Source organism: Schistocerca gregaria, chromosome X, assembly GCF_023897955.1.
Source record: "Schistocerca gregaria isolate iqSchGreg1 chromosome X, iqSchGreg1.2, whole genome shotgun sequence".
Classification (NCBI taxonomy): domain Eukaryota; kingdom Metazoa; phylum Arthropoda; class Insecta; order Orthoptera; family Acrididae; genus Schistocerca; species Schistocerca gregaria.
This window is the reverse complement of record NC_064931.1, coordinates 55150042-55172411: the sequence shown is the minus strand read 5'-3', so window position 1 is coordinate 55172411 and position 22370 is coordinate 55150042. Positions and strand designations below refer to the sequence as shown.

Below are 22370 nucleotides of genomic sequence, written 5' to 3'. Positions count from 1 at the left end.
GGTTTTCTGCTTCAGCTTCACGTATTTCATCTTTGAAATGCTTACAGTGTCACTGTTTCACCCTTCTTTGGGCTATAAGCTTCACCTTGCTACGACAATTTTTTCTTCCAAGCAGTCATTTGTTTTCAAATTCATTTGCCAACTCCAAACTTGTAAAGAAATTGTCTGTTGTGATATTCCTACCACTTCTGGATAAATTGCCTGTTAATTCCAACACTAGTCCTTTCCCCTGATTTATTTCTCTATGGTAATCTTCGTCCTGTCCTGTCTACACCTGTACTTTTATGACTTAGTAATTGGTGCTGTCATATGCATCCCATATCTTGATACCAAACTTTCTGTAGTTTTCAGGGATGTACTGGTGGAAAGGACACATGCCCCTAAAAGTTACCAGTTTTTCATGAACCATAATATTCTCATGTGGTTCATATGGATCATTTAATACGCTTACCCACACTTCCAAAACATCCATTATCAGAGCCAGTGTATCAGGGCTAAGATTCTTTGATCACTTCTGTGCGTCATTGTGCTACATTCAGTGTAAATTTCTATAACACTGTTCCTAATGATAGAACTGTTGAAAATAAGTCAGCTGTACTCTAGTTCCCAAAATTCACTATGCCCTCATTGTGATCTTTATAAACTCCTGCAGGTATAAGTGGGCCAAGAAAACACTCATTCTTCCCCATCAAGATCTATCCATTTGTTCCCAAAAGAAATGTTACTCTTTTGTGATCCACATCAAAATATTCTGGAAAATGCTGGGCTTCATAAATAATTCAGATGCCGACTGCAAACTATTTACATTCTGTACACTGTGCCTCAATGGATCTGGAGTTGTCTTCAATATGTTTCTACCAACCTCCCATGTAACCAACAGGATTTTTTCCCCATGTTACTCTCTCATTTCTGATCCTGAAAACAACAGGATTGCTATTGTACATATTTACTTATATAATATTATTATTTTTTATTATTTTTATTATTATTATTATTTTATTAGTATTATAATAATAATTATTATTATTGTGGTAAACAAATTATAAAGTATACCTACTGGAAAACATTGATTTGAAATGTCATCAACTTCAGAAACAGTACTTTCCAAATCTCCTTCATCAGTCTTCAGCTGACTGAATGCCTTCAGAAATATCATCCATTTCTCCATCATCATCAGATGATATTTCATTTAGGTTTTCTTCTTTATTCAAAATTATGTGTATTCCAGGACTAATCAAACGTTTTTGACTCGTAATTCTACAGCACGCAGAGGCAAAAAACACTGATATTTATTAATTGTTGCAGGTGTTTCGTATAAATACTGTTCAGTGCAACAGTCATCATTCTGTTTTCATAATGTTACCTTCAAAAATCAAAAACAACTGAGACCGTGTTCATATTGACCCCAGTAGTATGCACTGGAAAAACCACAAATAAATTTCAACATGTTGCAAATGTAAAACTGAACAAAACATCATTGCACAATTTACTCAGATGGAGAAAGTCACATACTTGCAAAAGAATGGTTTTAGAAAGGAGGAGGAATATCAAATGCACTTATTGGCTCATTTGACCCTAGTGGTTCCAGGAAGGTTAATTGGTAGTTTTGTGAGACAGTAGTAGATCGAGAGAAAGTATGGTTCTCATATTATGTGAGTTACTGACGTTGTTGCTAAAAGGAGCTCTGTCTGTTCAAGGAACAATGTCACATATAACTTAGAAAGATTTTTAGGGATGTGATCAACCAAACGGCACTACTTTCAGTGTGTCAGTTTCGTTTCACTAGGTAAGTAAACACGAGAACTGTGGTGACACTCTTAAGCCTCATCAGTGTTCAGCAATCTTGATACTCAGCATCAGTTAGACAGAGTACAGTAGGAATGCAGTATTGTAATACACTGATATGGCAAAAGTCATGAATTAGTGATATGAACATTACAGGTGGCGATAGTATTGTGTACACAAGGTGTAAAGGCACAAGGTATAAGGGCAGTGCATTTGTATTCAGTTGAGTCATGAAACGGTATATATATGACAAAGGCCGCAGAACGGGAATTAAAACTTCGAAAGCGGAATGGTAACTGGAGCTACACACATGGGACATTCCAATTTGGAAATCGTAGGGAATTCAATATCTTGACTCCACAGTGTCAAGTGTGTGCTGAGAATGCCAGATTTCAGGCATTACTTCTCACCATGGCCTGCACAGTGAACGACGGTCTTCACTTAACAACAGAGAGTAGCAGCGTTTGTGTAGAGTTATCAGTGGTAACAGATAAGCAACACTGCATGAAATAGCCACAGAAATCGTTGTGGGACATAGGACGAACGTATCCATTATGTTAGTGCAGTGAAGTTTGGCATTAATGGGCTATGGCAGTAGACAACTGATAAGAGTGCCTCGCTAACAGCACGATATCCCCTGCAGTACCTCTCCTGGGCTCATGAGTGTATGCCGCCCAGGGGGCCCACAGTCCCGTTTGTGGGTACGTGTGTTGTGTGACGCGCACGGGACCCTGAGTTACTGCAGTCTCCTTCATTTTTCCAGACTGCATTACCATCCCGGTTCCTCTCCTTCCCTGTCCTTTCTACTTTCTTCCTGCCCCCTCCTTTCCCTTTTGGTGGACTTCTTTACATCAACCTGGGTATCCTCCCGGCTATGTTTTGGTATGTGGTATTGTTTAATTTGCTCTTTCCATCTCCTATATGGCATTTTTGGTCCCCTTGGGGTTTGACCTCTATTTCCAACATTTTCTGTACAGTATGAGCCATTTGGGGATGAACTCCCAACGAAGTTTCCATGGTGCAGGCTCCATTCCCCCTCCCCTCCCATTTGCCCTTGCACTGTGGCCCCTTCCTGCTAGGTCACCAGCACAGCAGCCAGTTGGGAGGGGGGGGGGGGTGGCGGGCGGGCAGCTGTTAAGTACCCACTTGGCTCAGCCCTCTGACAACACAGGAATCACACTGCTAGTACCTGAACTGCCAACGCCTCATGTATGCCAAGTAGTAGATGTTCATCACCTTTAGGGCATCAGACCCCCCCCCCCCTGCGGGTCCGGGGGTTAGAATAGGCCCGAGGTATTCCTGCCTGTCGTAAGAGGCGACTAAAAGGAGTCCTTCCACCTCAAGGGGGTAGTTAGCGCCTGCGACCGGAGATGGACGGTTTCACGACCTATATTTGCGTTCATTTTGGTTTTTTACTTCTTCTGGTTTCTTCCTTCCTTTGGTTGGTTCCTTTCTTTGTTCTTCTCCATCTCACTGCTTTACTTACTCTTCTCCTTGCCTTCTTCTCCTTCTCTGGTCTCTGCTTCGGCGTTTGAGACAGTATGTCCTTTCTTTCCCTCTTTCCTTTCTTTTTCCTCTTCTTCCTTCCTCCCTGTGCGTGCCTGAAGGCCGACCCACGCATTCGCACGCGTAGCTGGTGACGGGGTAACGTGTAATTGCCCGCTCTGGGTAGACAAGTAAGGCCCGCACGTACCCCCTGGTAAAGGCCAGGCCCAGGGCGGGGTGATTGCCTGAGCTGACACCTTCCGACCATGCCGATTGGTCCCTCGGTCCATTTCTCGGGAGGTGTGACCTGAGGTGTGAACAATCACCTAAGGCGGGAGTGCCCTCTGAGAGGGTCTCCACAAGGGAGGAGTGCGCCATCGGAGACACTGGCAATCATGGGGGATTCCTCCGCAATGGATTTCTCTTCTTCTTCTCTCTCGACTTCTGCCCACAAACGGAAACTTGACCAGCCACCAGTGACAAAAGTACTACCGCCTGCCCCACAGTTCCTCGTAGTTTCTCGATCTGAGGACAGAAAGGATTTTTCCTCTGTCAACCCTTTCGTTATCCAGAAGGGCATATATGCCATAGCCGGATCTGTCAAGTCTTGTACCAGGTTGCGTAATGGTACCTTGTTACTAGAAACTGAGAGCGCCTTTCAGGCACAAAAACTGCTTCGGGCCACACTCCTGTACACGTTCCCTGTCCGGGTGGAGGCTCACCGCTCTTTGAATTCGTCTCGTGGTGTGGTCTATACTAGATCACTCGACGGATTGACTGACAAGGAGATTCAGTCTTCCCTCGCTAAGCAGGGCGTGACGGCTGTCCATAGGGTCATGAAAAAGGTCAATAATGACCTTTTACCAATCCGGACACTTTTCTTGACCTTTGATAGTGTTCAGCTGCCGTCACGCATCAAGGCGGGCTACGAGGTTATTTCTGTTTGCCCCTATGTCCCGACACCTACGCGCTGCTACCAGTGTCAGCGTTTCAATCACACTCGCCATTCTTGTTCGAATGTGCTACATGTGTGACTTGTGGCAGGGATGCCCATGAGGGTGACAGTCCACCTCCGTCTCCTCGTTGTGTGAAGTGTCGTGGTGACCATGCAGCGTCCTCCCGTGACTGTCCTGTCTATAAGGAGAACGCTGTATCCAAGAAATTCGAGTCAAAGAGAAAGTCTCCACCTCGGCTGCTCGCAAGCTATTCGCTAGTAGGAAGCCCACGTTGCTCCCAGCGGGGAAGTACAGTACTGTCCTCGCCTCTCCTCAGACTATCAGGGAGGTGGTGACGCAGGCATGCGATCTGACCTTCAGCACTACGGTCATCCGTTCGGCCAGTGCTAAGATCGCTCGGTCGACGTCTCCTCTTCCTCCTGTCGCCCCTCCGACACAAGCACCTATATCAGCTTCTGCCAGGACGAAGACACAGAAGTCAGAAGCACGGGCCTTCAAGAAAGAACCGTTTCGTGCAGATCTTCTACATACTTCGAACCCTCAGCCATCGACCAGTACTTCCACAAAACGACCTTCGAAGAAGGCTCATAGGAAGCACAGTTCTCCTTCCCCGCCACGGCGCATTTCTCCTCCTGCGCCCCCCAGCGGTTGCCGCCCCAGGCTGTCATCCGTTTCGCCTGGCCGCACCGCTGGTAGCCGAACATCTGGCCATTCACCAGCGGAGGAAGCTCCCCCTCCTGGCCATCTTCACAAGATGGCCGATGAACCTATAGAACAAATGGATGATGACTGTCCGCCTCCTGCTAGCGGCGGCAGTGCTCACTCGAAGCCGGGCTCTCAGCGGCCTTCGAGATGACCCCTTTTTGCATCTTCTTCCTCTCACGATGGCACTTATTCACTGGAATATTGGCAGCATTCGCTCCAACCAAGAGGACTTGAAATTGCTGCTCCGCTTGCACTTTCCGCTCGTCGTAGCCCTCCAGGAAACGAAGCTACGCCCATGCGATCAAATTGCCTTGGCACAATACACCTCTGTGCGTTTTGACCTACCCCCTGTGGCAGGTATTCCGGCTCATGGACGGGTTATGTTAATGGTCCGGGATGATATTTACTACAAGCCCATCACGTTGCACACCGGCCTGCAGTCAGTTGCAATCCGCATTACTCTCCCCACTTCTACATTTTCCATTTGTACCGTTTACACTCCATCGTCGTCTGCCGTTACCAGGGCAGACATGCTGCAAATTATTGCTCAGCTCCCTGCACCATTTTTGTTAACTGGAGACTTCAATGCTCACCATCCTCTTTGGGGCTCTCCAGCATCCTGTCCGAGGGGTTCCCTGTTAGCAGACGTTTTCAACCAGCTCAGTCTTATCTGCCTCAATACTGGCGCCCCTACTTTCCTTTCAGACACCTCTCACACCTATTCCCATTTAGACCTTTCTGTATGTACTACCCAACTTGCACGCCGGTTTGAGTGGTATGTGCTTTCTGATACATATTCAAGCGACCACTTCCCGTGTGTTATCCATCTCCTGCATCATACCCCCTCTCGGTGCTCACCTAGTTGGAACATTTCCAAAGCAGACTGGGGGCTCTTCTCTTCCAGGGCGACCTTTCAGGATCAAACCTTCACAAGCTGAGATAGTCAGGCCGCACACCTCACGGAAGTCATTCTCACTGCTGCTGAATATTCCATCCCTCACACTACTTCTTCTCCACGCCACGTACCGGTCCCCTGGTGAACCACAGCATGTAGAGACGCCTTACGTGCTCGTCAACGTGCTTTACGCACCTCTAAACGCCACCCTACAGTGGCGAATTGTATCAATTATAAACGATTATGTGCGCAGTGTCGTCGTATTTTTAAAGAAAGCCAGGTGGACTGCTTTCACAAGCACCTTCAACAGTTTTACTCCTCCTTCTGTTGTCTGGGGTACTGCGCCGGCTATCTGGCACTAAGGTCCACTCACCAGTTTCTGGCTTGACGGTCGCGAATGACGTCCTTGTGGCCACTGAGGATGTCTCCAATGCCTTCGGCCGTTTTTTCGCAGAGGTTTCGAGCTTGACTCATTACCCCCTGCCTTCCTCCCCCAAAAACAGGCAGAGGAGGCTCGGCCACCTAATTTCCACTCCTCGAATTGTGAAAACTACGATGCCCCATTCACCATGCGGGAACTCGAAAATGCACTTGTCCGGTCACGGTCCTCCGCTCCGGGGCCTGATTCTATTCATATTCAGATGCTGAAGAACCTTTCTCCTGCGGGTAAAGGTCTCCTTCTTCGTACTTACAATCGCATCTGCATTGAGGGGCATGTTCCCGCATGCTGGTGCGAGTCTATTGTTGTACCGATTCCTAAGCCGGGGAAGGACAAGCACTTGCCTTCCAGTTATCATTCCATCTAGCTTACCAGCTGTGTCTGTAAGGTGATGGAGCGAATGGTTAACTCTCGTTTGGTTTGGCTGCTCGAATCTCGACGCCTACTTACCAATGTACAATGTGGATTTCGTAGGCGCCGCTCTGCTGTTGACCATCTGGTTACCTTGTCGACCTTCATTATGAATAACTTCTTGCGGAAGCGCCCGACCACGGCTGTGATTTAGAGAAGGCTTAAGACACCTGTTGGGAGGGTGGGCGTTCTCCGCACCATGCATACATGGGGCATTCGCGGTCGCCTCCCTCTTTTTATTCGTTCCTTTTTAATGGTTCGACAGTTCAGGGTAGGTGTGGGTTCTGTCCTGTCAGACACCTTTCACCAGGAGAATGGGGTGCCACAGGGCTCCGTTTTGAGCGTCGCTCTCTTCGCCATAGCGATCAATCCAATAATGGATTGCCTCCCAGATGATGTACCAGGCTCCCTTTTCGTGGACGATTTTGCCATCTATTGCAGCACGCAGTGTACATGTTTCCTGGAGCACTGTCTTCAGCGTTCTCTTGACCGTCTTTACTCCTGGAGTGTCGCCAATGGCTTTCGTTTTTCTTCCGAGAAAACAGTCTGTATTAACTTCTGGCGCTACAAAGTGTTTCTCCCACCGTCCTTATGACTCGGTCCCATTGCTCTCCCATTCGTGGAGACAACAAAATTTTTAGGTCTTACATTTGACAGGAAACTTAGTTGGTCTCCACATGTCATGTTTGGCTGCCCGTTGTACCCGTTCTCTAAATGTCCTCCGTGTTCTCAGTGGCACGTCGTGGGGAGCGGATCGAACCGTCCTACTTCGCCTATATCAGTCGATCGTCCGCTCCAAGCTGGATTATGGGTCCTTCGTATACTCCTCTGCACGGCCGTCCATCTTAGGCTGCCTCAACTCCGTACAACATCGGGGTTTACGGCTTGCGATCGGAGCGTTTTATACTAGTCCCGTGGAGAGTCTTCATGCTGAAGCCGGTGAATTGCCACTCACCTACCAGCGCGATATACTGCTTTGTCATTACGCCTGTCGGCTACTGTCAATGCCCGACCACCCATCGTAACGTTCCTTTTTTGACGACTCTCTCGACTGTCAATACGGGTTGTATGTCTCTGCCCTGCTACCCCCTGGAGTTCGCTTTCATCGCCTCCTTCAACTCCTTGATTTTTCACTCCCTGCAACCTTTAGAGTGGGTGAGAGCCACGTGCCACCTTGGCTCCGGGCTCAGGTTCGCGTTCACCTTGACCTCCGCTCGCTCCCAAAGGAGGTTACCCTCGGTTCAGTATACCACTCCCGTTTTGTCGAACTTTGTTCGAAGTTCATTAATATGACTTTTTTATACAGATGGCTCTAAGGCCAACGACGGGGTCGGGTGTTGTTTTATTGTCGGGGCACAAAGTTTCAAATACCGGCTACATGGCCATTGTTCGGTCTGCACAGCTGAGCTCTTTGCCCTCTACCAGGCTGTTCTTTACATCTGCCGCCACTGACATTCTGCTTATGTTATCTGCTCCGATTCCCTGAGTGCCATCCAGAGCCTCAGTGATCCTTATCCAGTTCACCCTTTCGTGCACCGGATCCAACGCTCTCTTCAACAGCTGGTGGATGACGGTTCTCCAGTTAGCTTTATGTGGGTTCCTGACCATGTCGGTATCCCTCGCAACGAAGCTGCAGATGCCGTGGCCAAGGCTGCTGTCCTCCAACCTCGGATGGCTCCTTGTTGTGTCCCTTCATTAGATTGTAGCACGGTCATTTGTCGGCGCATTTTATCGCTGTGGCATGCCGATTGGGCTGCACTTACGGACAAGAAGCTTCGGGCCTTGAAACCTCTTCCAGCATCTTGGACGTCCTCCTCACGTCCTTCTCGGCGGGAGGAGGTCGTTTTGGCCCGGCTACGAATTGGACACTGCCAGTTCAGCCATCGCCATCTGCTGACGGTAGCCCTGGCGCCGTTCTGCCCTTGTGGGCAAGTGCTGACAGTGCGCCACATTTTAACGTCCTGTCCGCATTTTACTATGCTGCGTCTTGATCTTGGCCTGCCGTGTACTCTGGATGCCATTTTAGCGGATGACCCAGGAGCAGCTGCCCGCGTTCTTCGTTTTATCAACTTGACAAACCTGTCTAAGGACATTTGATTATGCTTTTTTTTTTAATTCTCTGCCTGTCTTTCTTTTATAGTGTTGTCCCTTTTAGTTGCTGTTTTAACCTTGTGCCTCGCGGTACATTCCTAAATTAGTCAGGGCGCTAATGACCATTGTAGTTGTGCTCCCTAAAACCACAAAAAAAAAAGGCATCAGAACTCCCGGCAATGGCCGCAGTGCCAGATGGCCCTTGCTGTGGCTGGGTGGCGTGCACGGGGCGAGCCCCTCGTCGGAGTGGGTGGTCCTGTGGCGGACGCTATGCTCATGAAGCTACAAAAGCTTCAATATCCTGGCCATTCTGTGGCCGTCTCTGAGAGTGATACAAGACATGACACCTCTTCTTCTGATCCTTCTGCCTTCCCCTCCCTGGCCACCCCTTGGGAAGAGGGTCAAGCTCGCTGGCTTGAGTTGAAACCTATCCTTTGGCACCTGGTTTGTACCAGTACAGATGGCAAAAGTTTTGCCACGACCCAGCCTTTGTTTTTTGTGGAGACGATAGAAGATAAGTGTGATGAAGTGGAATCCTTGAGTAAAATGAGATCCAGTTCTTTGGTCCTAAAGGCATCTTCTGCCACCCAATCTGAAGCCCTGTGTGCTTGTGACCGTTTCAGTGACATTCTAGTCTCTGTCATGCCCCACCAATCTTTAAACTCGGTACGGGGTATGATTTTCCACCAGGATCTTTTTCTCCGAACTGACAAGGAGCTCTGTGCAAATCTCGAGCAGCGAGGAATCCAATTTATCCACCGTGTACAGTGAGGCCCTAAAAACAATCGCACCAATACAGGCACCTTTATCCTAGCCTTTGAGTGGGTTACCCTCCCAGAGAAGGCAAACGTGATCGTGTATCGGTGTTGTGTAAACCTTACATTCCACCACTGATGAGATGCTTTAAATGCTTATGGTTTGGACACGTCTTCCTGCTGGACCAATGATCACCTCTGTGGTGACTGTGGGCACCCCCTCCATGAGGGGAGTGCCTGTGCTGCTCCGCCAGTGTCCGTAAATTATAATACACAGGCAGCGAAAGGCGTCCCCGGAGGCTGATCAGAAAGCCTCCCCGGTGCGTCTGACAAACCGGTTTCAGGCACTGTCTCTGGCTGAGCCAGATGCAGCTGCCTGCCCTGTTTCAGAGGATCATTCTCAGCCTTCAAGGTCCGGGCAATCGCAGAGGGTGGGATTACTGGTAGTTGGGAGCTCCAATGTTAGGCGCGTAATGGGGCCCCTTAGGGATACGGCGGCTAAGGAGGGGAAGAAATCCAGTGTGCACTCCGTGTGCATTCCGGGAGGAGTCATTCCTGATGTGGAAAGGGTCCTTCCGGATGCCATGAAGAGCACAGGGTGCAGCCAGCTGCAGGTGGTGGCACATGTCGGCACTAATGACGTGTGTCGCTTTGGATCTGAGGAAATTCTCTCTGGATTCCAGCGGCTATCTGATTTGGTGAAGGCTGCCGGTCTTGCTTACGAGATGAAGGCAGAGCTCACCATCTGCAGCATCGTTGACAGAACCGACTGCGGACCTTTGGTGCAGAGCCGGGTGGAGGGTCTGAATCAGAGGCTCAGACGGTTTTGCGACCGTATTGGCTGCAGATTCCTTGACTTGCGCCATAGGGTGGTGGGGTTTCAGGTTCCGCTGAATAGGTCAGGAGTTCACTACACTCAGCTGGCGGCTACACGGGTAGCGGAGGCTGTGTGGCGTGTACTGGGCGGTTTTTTAGGTTAGAAGGCCTCGGGAAAGTGTGGGATGGGCTGTAATGTCAAAGGGTGCTTGGCAATTACAGGACGTGCTTGGATCAAGGAACAGTCGGAATTATAGTTGTAAATTGTTGTAGTTGCGCTGGAAAAGTCCCTGAGCTTCAAGCGCTAATAGAAAGCACGGAAGCTGATATCGTTATAGGTACAGAAAGCTGGCTAAAGCCTGAAATAAGTTCTGCAGAAATTTTTACGAAGTCTCAGACGGTGTTCAGGAAAGATAGATTAGGCAGAATTGGTGGTGGAGTGTTTGTGTCTGTCAGTAGTGGTTTATCTTGTAGTGAAGTCGAAGTAGATACTCCGTGCGAATTGGTGTGAGTGGAGGTTATACTTAACAGCCGAATTAAGTTAATAATTGGCTCCTTCTACCGACCCCCAGGCTCCGATGATACAGTTGCGGAACAGTTCAGAGAAAGTTTGAGTCTCGTAACAAATAAATACCAGACTCATACGGTTATAGTTGGTGGGGACTTCAACCTACCCTCGGTATGTTGGCAAAAATACTTGTTCAAAACCGGTGGTAGGCAGAAAACGTCTTCAGAGATTGTCCTAAATGCATTCTCCGAAAATTATTTCGAGCAGTTAGTCCACGAACCCACGCGAATTGTAAATGGTTGCGAAAACACACTTGACCTCTTGGCCACAAACAATCCAGAGCGGATAGAGAGCATCATGACTGATACAGCGATTAGTGATCACAAGGTCATTGTAGCTAGGCTCAATACCATTTCTTCCAAATCCATCAGAAACAAACGCAAAATAATTTTATTTAAAAAAGCGGATAAAGTGCCACTAGAAGCCTTCCTAAAAGACAATTTCCATTCCTTCCGAACTGACTATGCGAATGTAGACGAGATGTGGCTCAAATTCAAAGATATAGTAGCAACAGCAATTGAGATATTCATACCTCATAAGTTGGTAAGAGTGGGAACGGATCCCCCGTGGTACACAAAAAAGGTCCGAAAGCTGTTGCAGAGGCAACGGAAAAAGCATGCGAAGTTCAGAAGAACGCGAAATCCCGAAGATGGTCTAAAATTTACAGACGCGCGAAATTTGGCACGTACTTCGATGCGAGATGCCTTTAATAGGTTCCACAACGAAACATTGTCTCGAAATTTGGTAGAAAATCCGAAGAAATTCTGGTCGTATGTAAAGTACACAAGCGGCAAGACGCAGTCAATACCTTCGCTGCGCAGTGCCGATGGTACTGTTATCGACGACTGTGCCGCTAAAGCGGAGTTATTGAACGCAGTTTTCTGAAATTCCTTCACCAGGGAAGACGAATGGAATATTCCAGAATTTGAAACACGAACATCTGCTAGCATGAGTTTCTTAGAAGTAGATACCTTAGGGGTTGCGAAGCAACTCAAATCGCTTGATACGGGTAAGTCTTCATGTCCAGATTGTATACCGATTAGGTTCCTTTCAGATTACGCTGATACTATAGCTCCCTACTTAGCACTCATATACAACCGCTCGCTCACCGATACATTTGTACCTACAGATTGGAAAATTGCGCAGGTCGCACCCGTGTTCAAGAAGGGTTGTAGGAGTAATCCATTTAACTACAGACCTATATCATTGACGTCGGTTTGCAGTAGGGTTTTGGAGCATATACTGTATTCAAACATTATGAATCACCTCGAAGGGAACGATCTATTGACACGTAATCAGCATGGCTTCAGAAAACATTGCTCTTGTGCAACGCAGCTAGCTCTTTATTCGCACGAAGTAATGGCCGCTATCGACAGGGGATCTCAAGTTGATTCCGTATTTCTAGATTTCCGGAAAGCGTTTGACACCGTTCCTCACAAGCGACTTCTAATCAAGCTGCGGAGCTATAGGGTATCGTCTCAGTTGTGCGACTGGATTCGTGATTTCCTGTCAGGAAAGTCGCAGTTCGTAGTAATAGACGGCAAATCATCGAGTAAAACTGAAGTGATATCAGGTGTTCCCCAGGGAAGCGTCCTGGGACCTCTACTGTTCCTGATCTATATAAATGACCTGGGTGACAATCTGAGCAGTTCTCTTAGACTGTTCGCAGATGATGCTGTAATTTACAGTCTAGTAAGGTCATCCGAAGACCAGTATCAGTTGCAAAGTGATTTAGAAAAGATTGCTGTATGGTGTGGCAGGTGGTAGTTGACGCTAAATAACGAAAAGTGTGAGGTGATCCACATGAGTTCCAAAAGAAATCCGTTGGAATTCGATTACTTGGTAAGTAGTTGAATTGACAGCCTTGAGAATTGTATTAAGTACCTGGGTGTTAAAATTACAAACAACTTCAGTTGGAAGGACCACATAGATAATATTGTTGGGAAGGCGAGCCAAAGGTTGTGTTTCATTGGCAGGACACTTAGAAGATGCAACAACTCCACTAAAGAGACAGCTTACACTACACTCATTCGTCCTCTGTTAGAATATTGCTGCGCGGTGTGGGATCCTTACCAGGTGGGATTGACGGAGGACATCGAAAGGGTGCAGAAAAGGGCAGCTCGTTTTGTATTATCGCGTTATAGGGGAGAGAGTGTGGCAGATATGATTCACGAGTTGGGATGGAAGTCATTACAGCATAGACGTTTTTCGTCGCGGCGAGATCTATTTACGAAATTTCAGTCACCAACTTTCTCTTCCGAATGCGAAAATATTTTGTTGAGCCCAACTTACATAGGTAGGAATGATCATCAAAATAAAATAAGAGAAATCAGAGCTCGAACAGAAAGGTTTAGGTGTTCGTTTTTCCTGCTCGCTGTTCGGGAGTGGAATAGTAGAGAGATAGTATGATTGTGGTTCGATGAACCCTCTGCCAAGCACTTAAATGTGAATTGCAGAGTAGTGATGTAGATGTAGATGTACCCATACCCACTCCTTCCTCACAGGAGAAGTGCTCCCCTTCTTCAGCAGCTGCCAGTACTGGAGCTCCCTCCCGGGACTCGTCTTCCTGGCACCCCTCCTGAAAGTCGATGTGTTGCTCCACATTGGCCACGCGATCTGCGACTGGTGGGCGCCAAGATTGCCAGGTGTAATTCCGTGCCCAACCTCGCTGCAGTGTACCCTTTTATTCCTTCTTAAGAGAAGAAGCAGAAACCCAACAACATGGGCAAGGCCCCTCCAGTACCCCCTGAGGTGTTGCTCTCCCCTCCTCCAGCCAATGAACCAACAGTCTGACCCCACCTATTGGACATTACCCCATCCTTATCAGTGACTGATGGCGACTCAGCAGCATGACCAGCTCCTGTTGGTTTGCTTCCCATTTGGACTCCAGCTTGAGAATCCTCCAGTGGAATTGTAATGGCTATTTGCATCACTTCCCACAGTTGCAGCCCCCTTCTTTCCTCCTACCTGCTGCTTGCATTGCTCTCCACGAGAATCATTATGTCCATTCTTACTCACCCACCCTTTGTGGGTTCCTCACTTTCTGTCAAAACCAAATTGGCCCCTTGTTGGCTTCTGGTGGTTTTTGCACCTTGGTGCGCAAGGGCATTGTTAGTAAATGGGTTCCCTTCCATACCACTCTGGAAGCAATTGCTGTCAGGCCCATCTGGCCACTCGAATCACAATCTGTAATCTCTGCCTCCGCCTGACAGGCTTCCCATATCTCTTGCCCTAACTACCCTTCTTCACCAACTCCCTTGTCCCTTCCTGCTTCTAGGGGACTTTAATGCCCACAACCCTCTTTGGGGTTGTCACATGACTACTGTGCACTACTGTTATCGACGACTGTGCCGCTAAAGCGGAGTTATTGAACGCAGTTTTCTGAAATTCCTTCACCAGGGAAGACGAATGGAATATTCCAGAATTTGAAACACGAACAGCTGCTAGCATGAGTTTCTTAGAAGTAGATACCTGAGGGGTTGCGAAGCAACTCAAATCACTTGATACGGACAAGTCTTCAGGTCCAGATTGTATATCGATTAGGTTCCTTTCAGATTACGCTGATACAATAGCTCTCTACTTAAAAATCATATACAACCACTCACTCACCGATAGATCTGTACCTACAGATTGGAAAATTGCGTAGGTCGCACCAGTGTTTAAGAAGGGTTGTAGGAGTAATCCATCGAACTTCAGACCTATATCATTGACGTCGGTTTGCAGTAGGATTTTGGAGCATATATTGTATTCAAACATTATGAATCACCTCGAAGGGAATGATCTATTGATACATAATCAGCATGGTTTCAGAAAACATCGCTCTTGCGCAATGCAGCTAGCTCTTTATTCGCACGAAGTAATGGCCACTATCGACAGGGGATCTCAAGTTGATTCCATATTTCTAGATTTTCGGAAAGCTTTTGACACCGTCCCTCACAAGCGACTTCTAATCAAGCTGCGGGCCCCTGGGGTATCGTCTCAGTTGTGCGATTGGATTCGTGATTTCCTGTCAGGAAGGTCGCAGTTCGTAGTAATAGACGGCAAATCATCGAGTAAAACTGAAGTGATATCAGGTGTTCCCCAGGGAAGCGTCCTGGGACCTCTGCTGTTCCTGATCTATATAAATGATCTGGGTGACAATCTGAGCAGTTCTCTTAGACTGTTCGCAGATGATGCTGTAATTACCATCTAGTAAGGTCATCCGAAGACCAGTATCAGTTGCAAAGTGATTTAGAAAAGATTGCTGTATGGTGTGGCAGGTGGTAGTTGACGCTAAATAACGAAAAGTGTGAGGTGATCCACATGAGTTCCAAAAGAAATCCGTTGAAATTCGATTACTTGATAAGTAGTACAATTCTCAAGGCTGTCAATTCAACTAAGTACCTGGGTGTTAAAATTACAAACAACTTCAGTTGGAATGACGACATAGATAATATTGTGGAGAAGGCAAGCCAAAGGTTGTGTTTCATTGGCAGGACACTTAGAACATGCAACAAGTACACTAAAGAGACAGCTTACACTACACTCGTTCGTCCTCTGTTAGAATATTGCTGCATAGTGTGGGATCCTTACCAGGTGGGATTGACGGAGGACATCGAAAGAGTGCAAAAAAGAGCAGCTCGTTTTGTATTATCATGTAATAGGGGGGAGAGTGTGGCAGATATGATACACGAGTTGGGATGGAAGTCATTACAGCATAGACGTTTTTCGGCGCGGCGAGATCTATTTACGAAATTTCAGTCACCAACTTTCTCTTCCGAATGCGAAAATATTTTGTTGAGCCCAACTTACATAGGTAGGAATGATCATCAAAATAAAATAAGAGAAATCAGAGCTCGAACAGAAAGTTTTAGGTGTTCATTTTTCCCGTGCGCTGTTCCGGAGTGGAATGGTAGAGAGGTAGTATGATTGTGGTTCGATGAACCCTCTGCCAAGCACTTAAATATGAATTGCTGATTAATTATGTAGATGTAGATCGGTTGTTTCCTTCAAATTTCCGGATATGCTGGTTGGATGAGGTAGCAGTTCCTTAGCACTCGGTGCACCGTACTTGGCCCCCCACATCAGTAAGAAACCGTGCCGTCTCGAGAAACCCAGATCCACATGCAACTTCGAATGGTAAAATGTCTTTGCTGACAAGATTGATAAGTTTTTCCGTCGCAGCTGTCATCAAATTTGGCAGAACTTCAGGAACTTCCACGTCTCTCTTGTAATTTAAATAAGTAATTATGCTACTTTGTCCAGCCTCACACGATGTTTTAGCAAATTTAAAGTCCCACTTTTCTGTCCAGTATAGGAATATACTTTTTACATGCAAAACAAGCCACTATATCTTTTATCTTTTTGTTGCCATCAAATACGTATATGAATTTTTTCCAAATTGTTTATTTCAATATGTTTTCCTTCACTAATGTAAGATCACCTTTTTTTCACCTTACACGAAATTGTATCCATCGATACGGTGTTCATTTGAAGAAGGAACTCTCACTGATTTGCTACGATGCACCTTGTCACTCGGTCACTACAAAGCGCTAACTGAAGGCAGCAGAAAACTGCAAGAGGCACCTGTCTGGTAGACAATAGGCAAGTTTGCCACCCAGAGAGCACTTCACAGGCCACACAAGACACGGTCGCGGAAACGGATTGGGCGCAGGTCTCTTGTGTACAGCCAGAGGCTGAGGACAATGCACATCTGCTCTACCTGGGCCCTGCAAGATTCCAAGAATATCAACAGACTTGAAGTTTTCAACTAACATTGCAACATACGTACTGGGCAGATGACCCACGGATATCCACGCTGGTCGCGATTTTATCCGCCATGTAATAAATACCGCGGATATCCGCATCCGTGCAGACCTCTAGTTATATGCATAGGAAAAAAACTAACACACTGAAGTGGGTACAAATTAGGTACCAATGACCACAGTATCTGCACCTGTACCCTTAACAGCCTGTATATTACATCATGGCCTACGTTGTTGACAATAATCAGCCTTTCAGAAGAAACGTCAACATTCGTTCAGTGAACAAAACAAGTGTCATGTGGAAAAGTGTGTTCTGGTCAGTGGGTTTCATTTTCAATAGGCTTCAAGGAGAACTGATAAAATTGAGTGAATTGAATGTGGAAACCTAAGATGAAAGGTTTCCTTGTGGCACATTCCTATTCTGTACAGGAGTTTCTTCCAGTAGTTGAGAACTTTCCTGTAATCCGTTGTTTATTTCTGTACTCTTTTTTTTTTCATGTATTATTAATTACAGGATGCTGATTAGATGATTAGAAAGAATTAACTATGTACTGACTCATTCCATGACAAAGCAGCTTTGTCTTGCTTAGTCCCATGGAAAGTGATAAATTAATAAATAAATAAATTTAGAAATAAAACAAAGGATAAAGTAAAAAGGTTCGCCAGGCAGTTGGCACAATCTTGGTGATCATTTCTGGATTTGGTCTTTAACGTTACATACGAAAGCCAGCCCATATATAGTATTATTTTAGCACAACTCGGTGAGAATTCAGTATAAGATTGTTAGTGTGAGTTTCTTATTTTATTGTTAAGATGCTGTAGGTTTAGTATTTGCGTAACTGCAGGCAACCTGAGGACATTCTAAGAACCAAATCAGTCATAGCACAATAACTGTGTAATTACATGGCTGAGGTGGTTTTTAGTAATAATTAATGCTAAATACTGCTTGTTACTACACAACTAGTTATGAAGAACTACTACTGTGAATTAGCTTTGGTTATTAATAAACTCTATTATCATTAAAAGTTTCTTATTCTATTACTGCATTTTGCCTTTTGGGAAAGGACAGTCCCTCAAAATTTCCTCTTTCACAGATCAGGTACCAAAAACTGCAGTTGATGGAAATGACAGTGCTTGTAACTTTTATCTCTGATATGTAAACAAAAATGACCACTCCTATCAAACAAATAGGCTAGCTCCACTGGTGCGTCTCCCTTCCCCCCCCCCCCGGTCTCCCTTCCCCCCCCCCCCCGGTCTCCCTTCCCCCCCCCCCCCCCCCCCCGTCTCCCTTCCCCCGCCCCCCTGTCGCGTGTGTGTTTTAAATTTATTTTTACTTTTTAAGTTAAAATGGTTATCAGTTTGAAGCAATGTGTTTCATTCTTTCCTCTTAGATGGTGATAGTTACTGGTTGGATGCAAAATGTGGGGCCCTACCCAAATAGCCGGGATATCATAACGACTCCTCCTAAAATGGCTGCACGGGCTGTTCTGATCTGTAGGCCAAATTCTCATCCATTCCAGGTATGTCAGTGTATAATAATGTATGTCAAACCTCTAGCAGAAATTAGGATCTTTCTTCATTTAGGACCTTTTTATGTCCCAAAATCGGTTAATAGTAGAATTTAAATGTATATAAATATGATGTTAATTTTTAAGAAAACATATAATTTTGGCATCAATTTTGATCTGGCTTTGTCCCAATCTTTGTAAATCTAACATCATTAGTTCATGTGATTCTTCTTAAAGACCATACACCATTCATTTATTGTAGTGATGAGTGAAATGTGATGACCAGAAACAAATATGGTTTTTCCAATATTGTTCGCATAGCTAAAGACAGGGTGAGTCAGGAGGAGCAGGACGTGCTTTGAGGAGTGATAGTATTAGTGATTTTCAACAAAGAAAATCATTTGGACATATACCCTATTCCCCCCGCATCTACTTTGGGATTGACAGCTTCGCACCCACCAGGGACATTGGTACTCATCTCCCAGCTGGAGACGAATCACCTTCCTCTGGCTTCTCTTGGCAGAAGGGATCTGTTGGGACACTTCCTTCCAAGGTTTCTGCTGTTGTTTAACTGGACAGCAGCCACAGGCTGATGGTCACAGGGCTTCGTGATCATCATCTTTACCTGAAACTTAATCAGAGAAGCCCTCACCATCATCAAAATCATCTAAGGAGAGGAAAGACAAAGTGTCCTACAAGGAGTAGTACATTCCATTGGCCCCATGCCACTAGATCCCACCTGTTCCACTCCTGTGGCTGAGACAGAGATTCTGCTGGCCCCTAAGGCCCCAGCTGTCACCACACAATGGAACCCAGATCTTTTGTATATTGATGCGATAACTGCTCAACCAGTGGCAGCAGGTGGCCCTTGGCCAAAACCTGCCTCCTTGGTCTCTTCATGGCCTCACAGTGCTTCAACAACATTATTCTGCAGTGGAATTATAGCAGTTCTTTTGCTTGGCCAGGCTAACCTACAAAATCTTTTAAGCATTTCCTCTGCCTTCTGCATTGCACTTCAGGAGACTTGGTTTCCAGTCGTGCGGACCCCAGCACTTCATGGATGCTGGGGATATTATAAGAGTTGTGCTACCTATGACATAGTATTGGGTCATTCAATGTCGGTTCAACCAGGGGCCCCAGCTCATAGTCTTAGATTTGACTGAAATTCAGTACACTAATTCTATCATGTGTGGAACACTCATGTACAAAGTATTAGTTTCCTCTGCTAATTAGTTCCAAAATTATGACTTGTGAAAGAAGGTGGCGTGACCCGGAAATTGCACCCCGCGCAACTATCTTCAGACCCTAATTCAGGTCTTAATAACTTTGGAACTATTTCACACAGTCCAGTGAAATTCTTACAACCCAGGAACACCCATTTAGAGAACACACTCCTTGAATCAAAACAGCAACAACGTATTTCTGAGGGAAAATAAAAAATTCCAAGATGTGATTAAAAATGTAATACATTAAAAGGTGCATATTGTAGGTGCCCTCTATGCCAAATATAATTCACTCAAAAAGGGTATAAATTGTTTTTTATGGTAAACTTAATGTCGCCTAAACACACACAGAACTCAACATGCTCATATCAGTCACAAAAACTGAGTTACATGCACACGAAAATATAAAAATTTGAAAAATTACCTAAAACACATGGATGTTCGAAGTGTGGTAGCACAAAAGGGACAAGTGGTATCCAAGCCAAATTTCACACCCTGCATAAGTAGACCATAAATATATATATCTCAAAATTTCAGCGTGTTACTGCTAGACATTTGTGTACAATGGAAGTTGACAGATGTATTTGGTGATGTGGCCATTGTTCCACAACACAATTTTGTAAAAACATATTGCAAACTGTTCTGCCTCTTCTTATCCTCTCCCACAAATGTTTAATCACCAAGCAACAACATATAGACATCTTAACACAACCTGTCATTAATGTATATTACACCTTAACTGCTAAAAACCAGTCGATTGTGCTTCGAACAGAAGTTGTCCCACACTTTAGCTACTGTACTCTGTACATTGAGTGGCAAATTGTACTGTCTTCCTAACACTGTGGTAGAAACTGGAACTGTTGTAAGAATATGTTCAAAAGGAATCAAACACCTGTTTGCCAAACGTGGCCAATGAAATGATCTTGCTGGTCCTGCTGGTGCCATGGAGTTCACAAATACATCACCTTCTGCTTCACAGCACTCTGCAACACATCCTAAGTCCCCTTTGTCATCATAAACAGCAATAACATAGCAACCTGGTTGTATGTTGCTGCTTTTGCTTCTGAATCCTGAGTCAGACACACTGTGAAGACACATGTTATGCATGAACCTATAGTTATAACCGGACAGTCTGCTCATCTGCACATTGTCAGTCCGCTCGAGAGAAGTGATGGCTCCTTGTGTCTCCAACAGTTTTAATGTGTTGTAGTCTGATTTTTATCAACTCTTCGACTGATTTCACCTCATCTTTCAAAAAATAGAATGATTGTATGCCAGAGATATTAGTTTGTACCCAGATAAATAATTGAAGAGTTGTTAGAATGTGACCTTCTGTAGGGTGCTGCAGACTAGCTTGTCATGCCATGCGCTTAACGGTAGTACCAATACCATCACATACATTTTTACCATGACTTGCTGCGAAAAAATTCCATTCTGCGTGAGTCTGAAAATCGTGGTAATGCATGCATAAATTTTTGAGGTTTTTACAGTTTTTGTACTGACTAGCTGCCCCATCATTAAAATATTTCGCAAAATGTATATGAGGCAGCTTGTTTTTCACATATCCCATGACAGTGCGAATGTGGGCACGAACTGCAATGGCATCGTGAATTAAACAGTAACTAAAAACTTACAGGTTCATGACACACACATCACCTGATTCACCTCTATAGTAAATCGCAAATGGCTGGAGAGTTGCTTGACTGTTGTCACAATGATATCTTTGGATGGCATCTTGAACTATAAATGCATAATTTTTAGAAAAGTCTAGTTTTACTATAATTTCATCTTGTTTCAAATTATCCTTACAAAACTGGAGATAAGCCGATTGTGCTGTTGCTGTGAAGCTGTGTGTGGTCAGTTTGTCCGTTTTTTGACAACACATTTCAACAAAACCTTCCACTGTACTTTGCTTCGTTTCAAGACTTGTGCGATCCATGTGTGTCCATTGTTTATAAGAAACAAGTTCATAGTCATCCATAAGGAGTTCACCATACAGTTTGTTATTCATGTGTTCTGCAAGCTTTGCCTTACCAGGACACTTTTCACACCTGTGTATCGTGCACTGTTAGGAACTGATGTCACACACTAGCAGCTTCATTGCACCTTTGTAATCCAGACCAGAATCCTTTATAGAAGCAAACATCAGCTTAGCATTTTGATGGGTATCACATACACAATCATTGTGTGTGCCCCTTGCACTTACAGGCACAACCCATTTTGACCGAAGACTGAAAAAAGATGATAAACCTACTTTGGTATTGGGATACTTTTCCTTGAATTCTACATATAGTTCTGATATGTTGCTTAGCAACAGTCTTTTTTGCATCTGTACATGTACATTTCCCATTTTCACCATTACATAATCTTTTTTTTTCCAGGCATTATTTGGCTTTAGTCATTATTTTCATAAAACTCCGACACCAGCACCTCAATTTCTTACCCTGAGTCTGCTGAAGTTGTGGAAGCACTCCTTGGGTTGCTTTTATTTTCCTAGCTTGTTTACCATATATCTAGAAACATTGAATTCCTTTGCAGTGTAGTCAGTAGACCAGCTGGAAGGTGCAAGGATAAGAATAGCTACTTTTTACTGGCGTATGGATATGGCACATTTTCCTTTCAAATCGTGCACAATTTTGTCCGAATCAGAGCATTTCTGGCATGATTTCTGTTCCTTTGCAGCAAATAGTTCTTCCTCTTCCACCATTAGTGTGTCAGTTATTTTGTGTTTTAATTCCATTTGAGCTTCTTGTAGTTTTCTTCTACCATAGCTGGACCTGTCTATTTTCCCAACTTTGTGTGTCTTCATAGGAGACAAACCAAGAGCAGTCACTGAAGTATTTAATTGTTCATCTGCTGTGGTTGTAGGTGACTGATACCCTTCGTCACTGTCATGTAAATTGTCAGAATATTCTTCATTTTTAGCAGTGTAACACACCTGGAACATAAATTTTGTCCTTGTTTCATGTTAAGTCTCGTGCACTGATTC

General features: G+C 45.2%; 1 protein-coding gene across 9 annotated transcripts in view; it reads left to right on the top strand.

Annotated features, from left to right (window-relative positions):
- LOC126298880 (sarcolemmal membrane-associated protein) overlaps positions 1 to 22370 on the top strand; it is a 323320-nt gene that overhangs the window by 40328 nt on the left and 260622 nt on the right. For all 9 annotated transcript variants that reach the window (XM_049990412.1, XM_049990407.1, XM_049990408.1 and 6 more), the window contains one exon: positions 18042 to 18170. In XM_049990412.1, coding sequence (XP_049846369.1) covers positions 18042 to 18170 — 129 coding nt within the window. The remainder of the gene's footprint in view (positions 1 to 18041; positions 18171 to 22370) is intronic.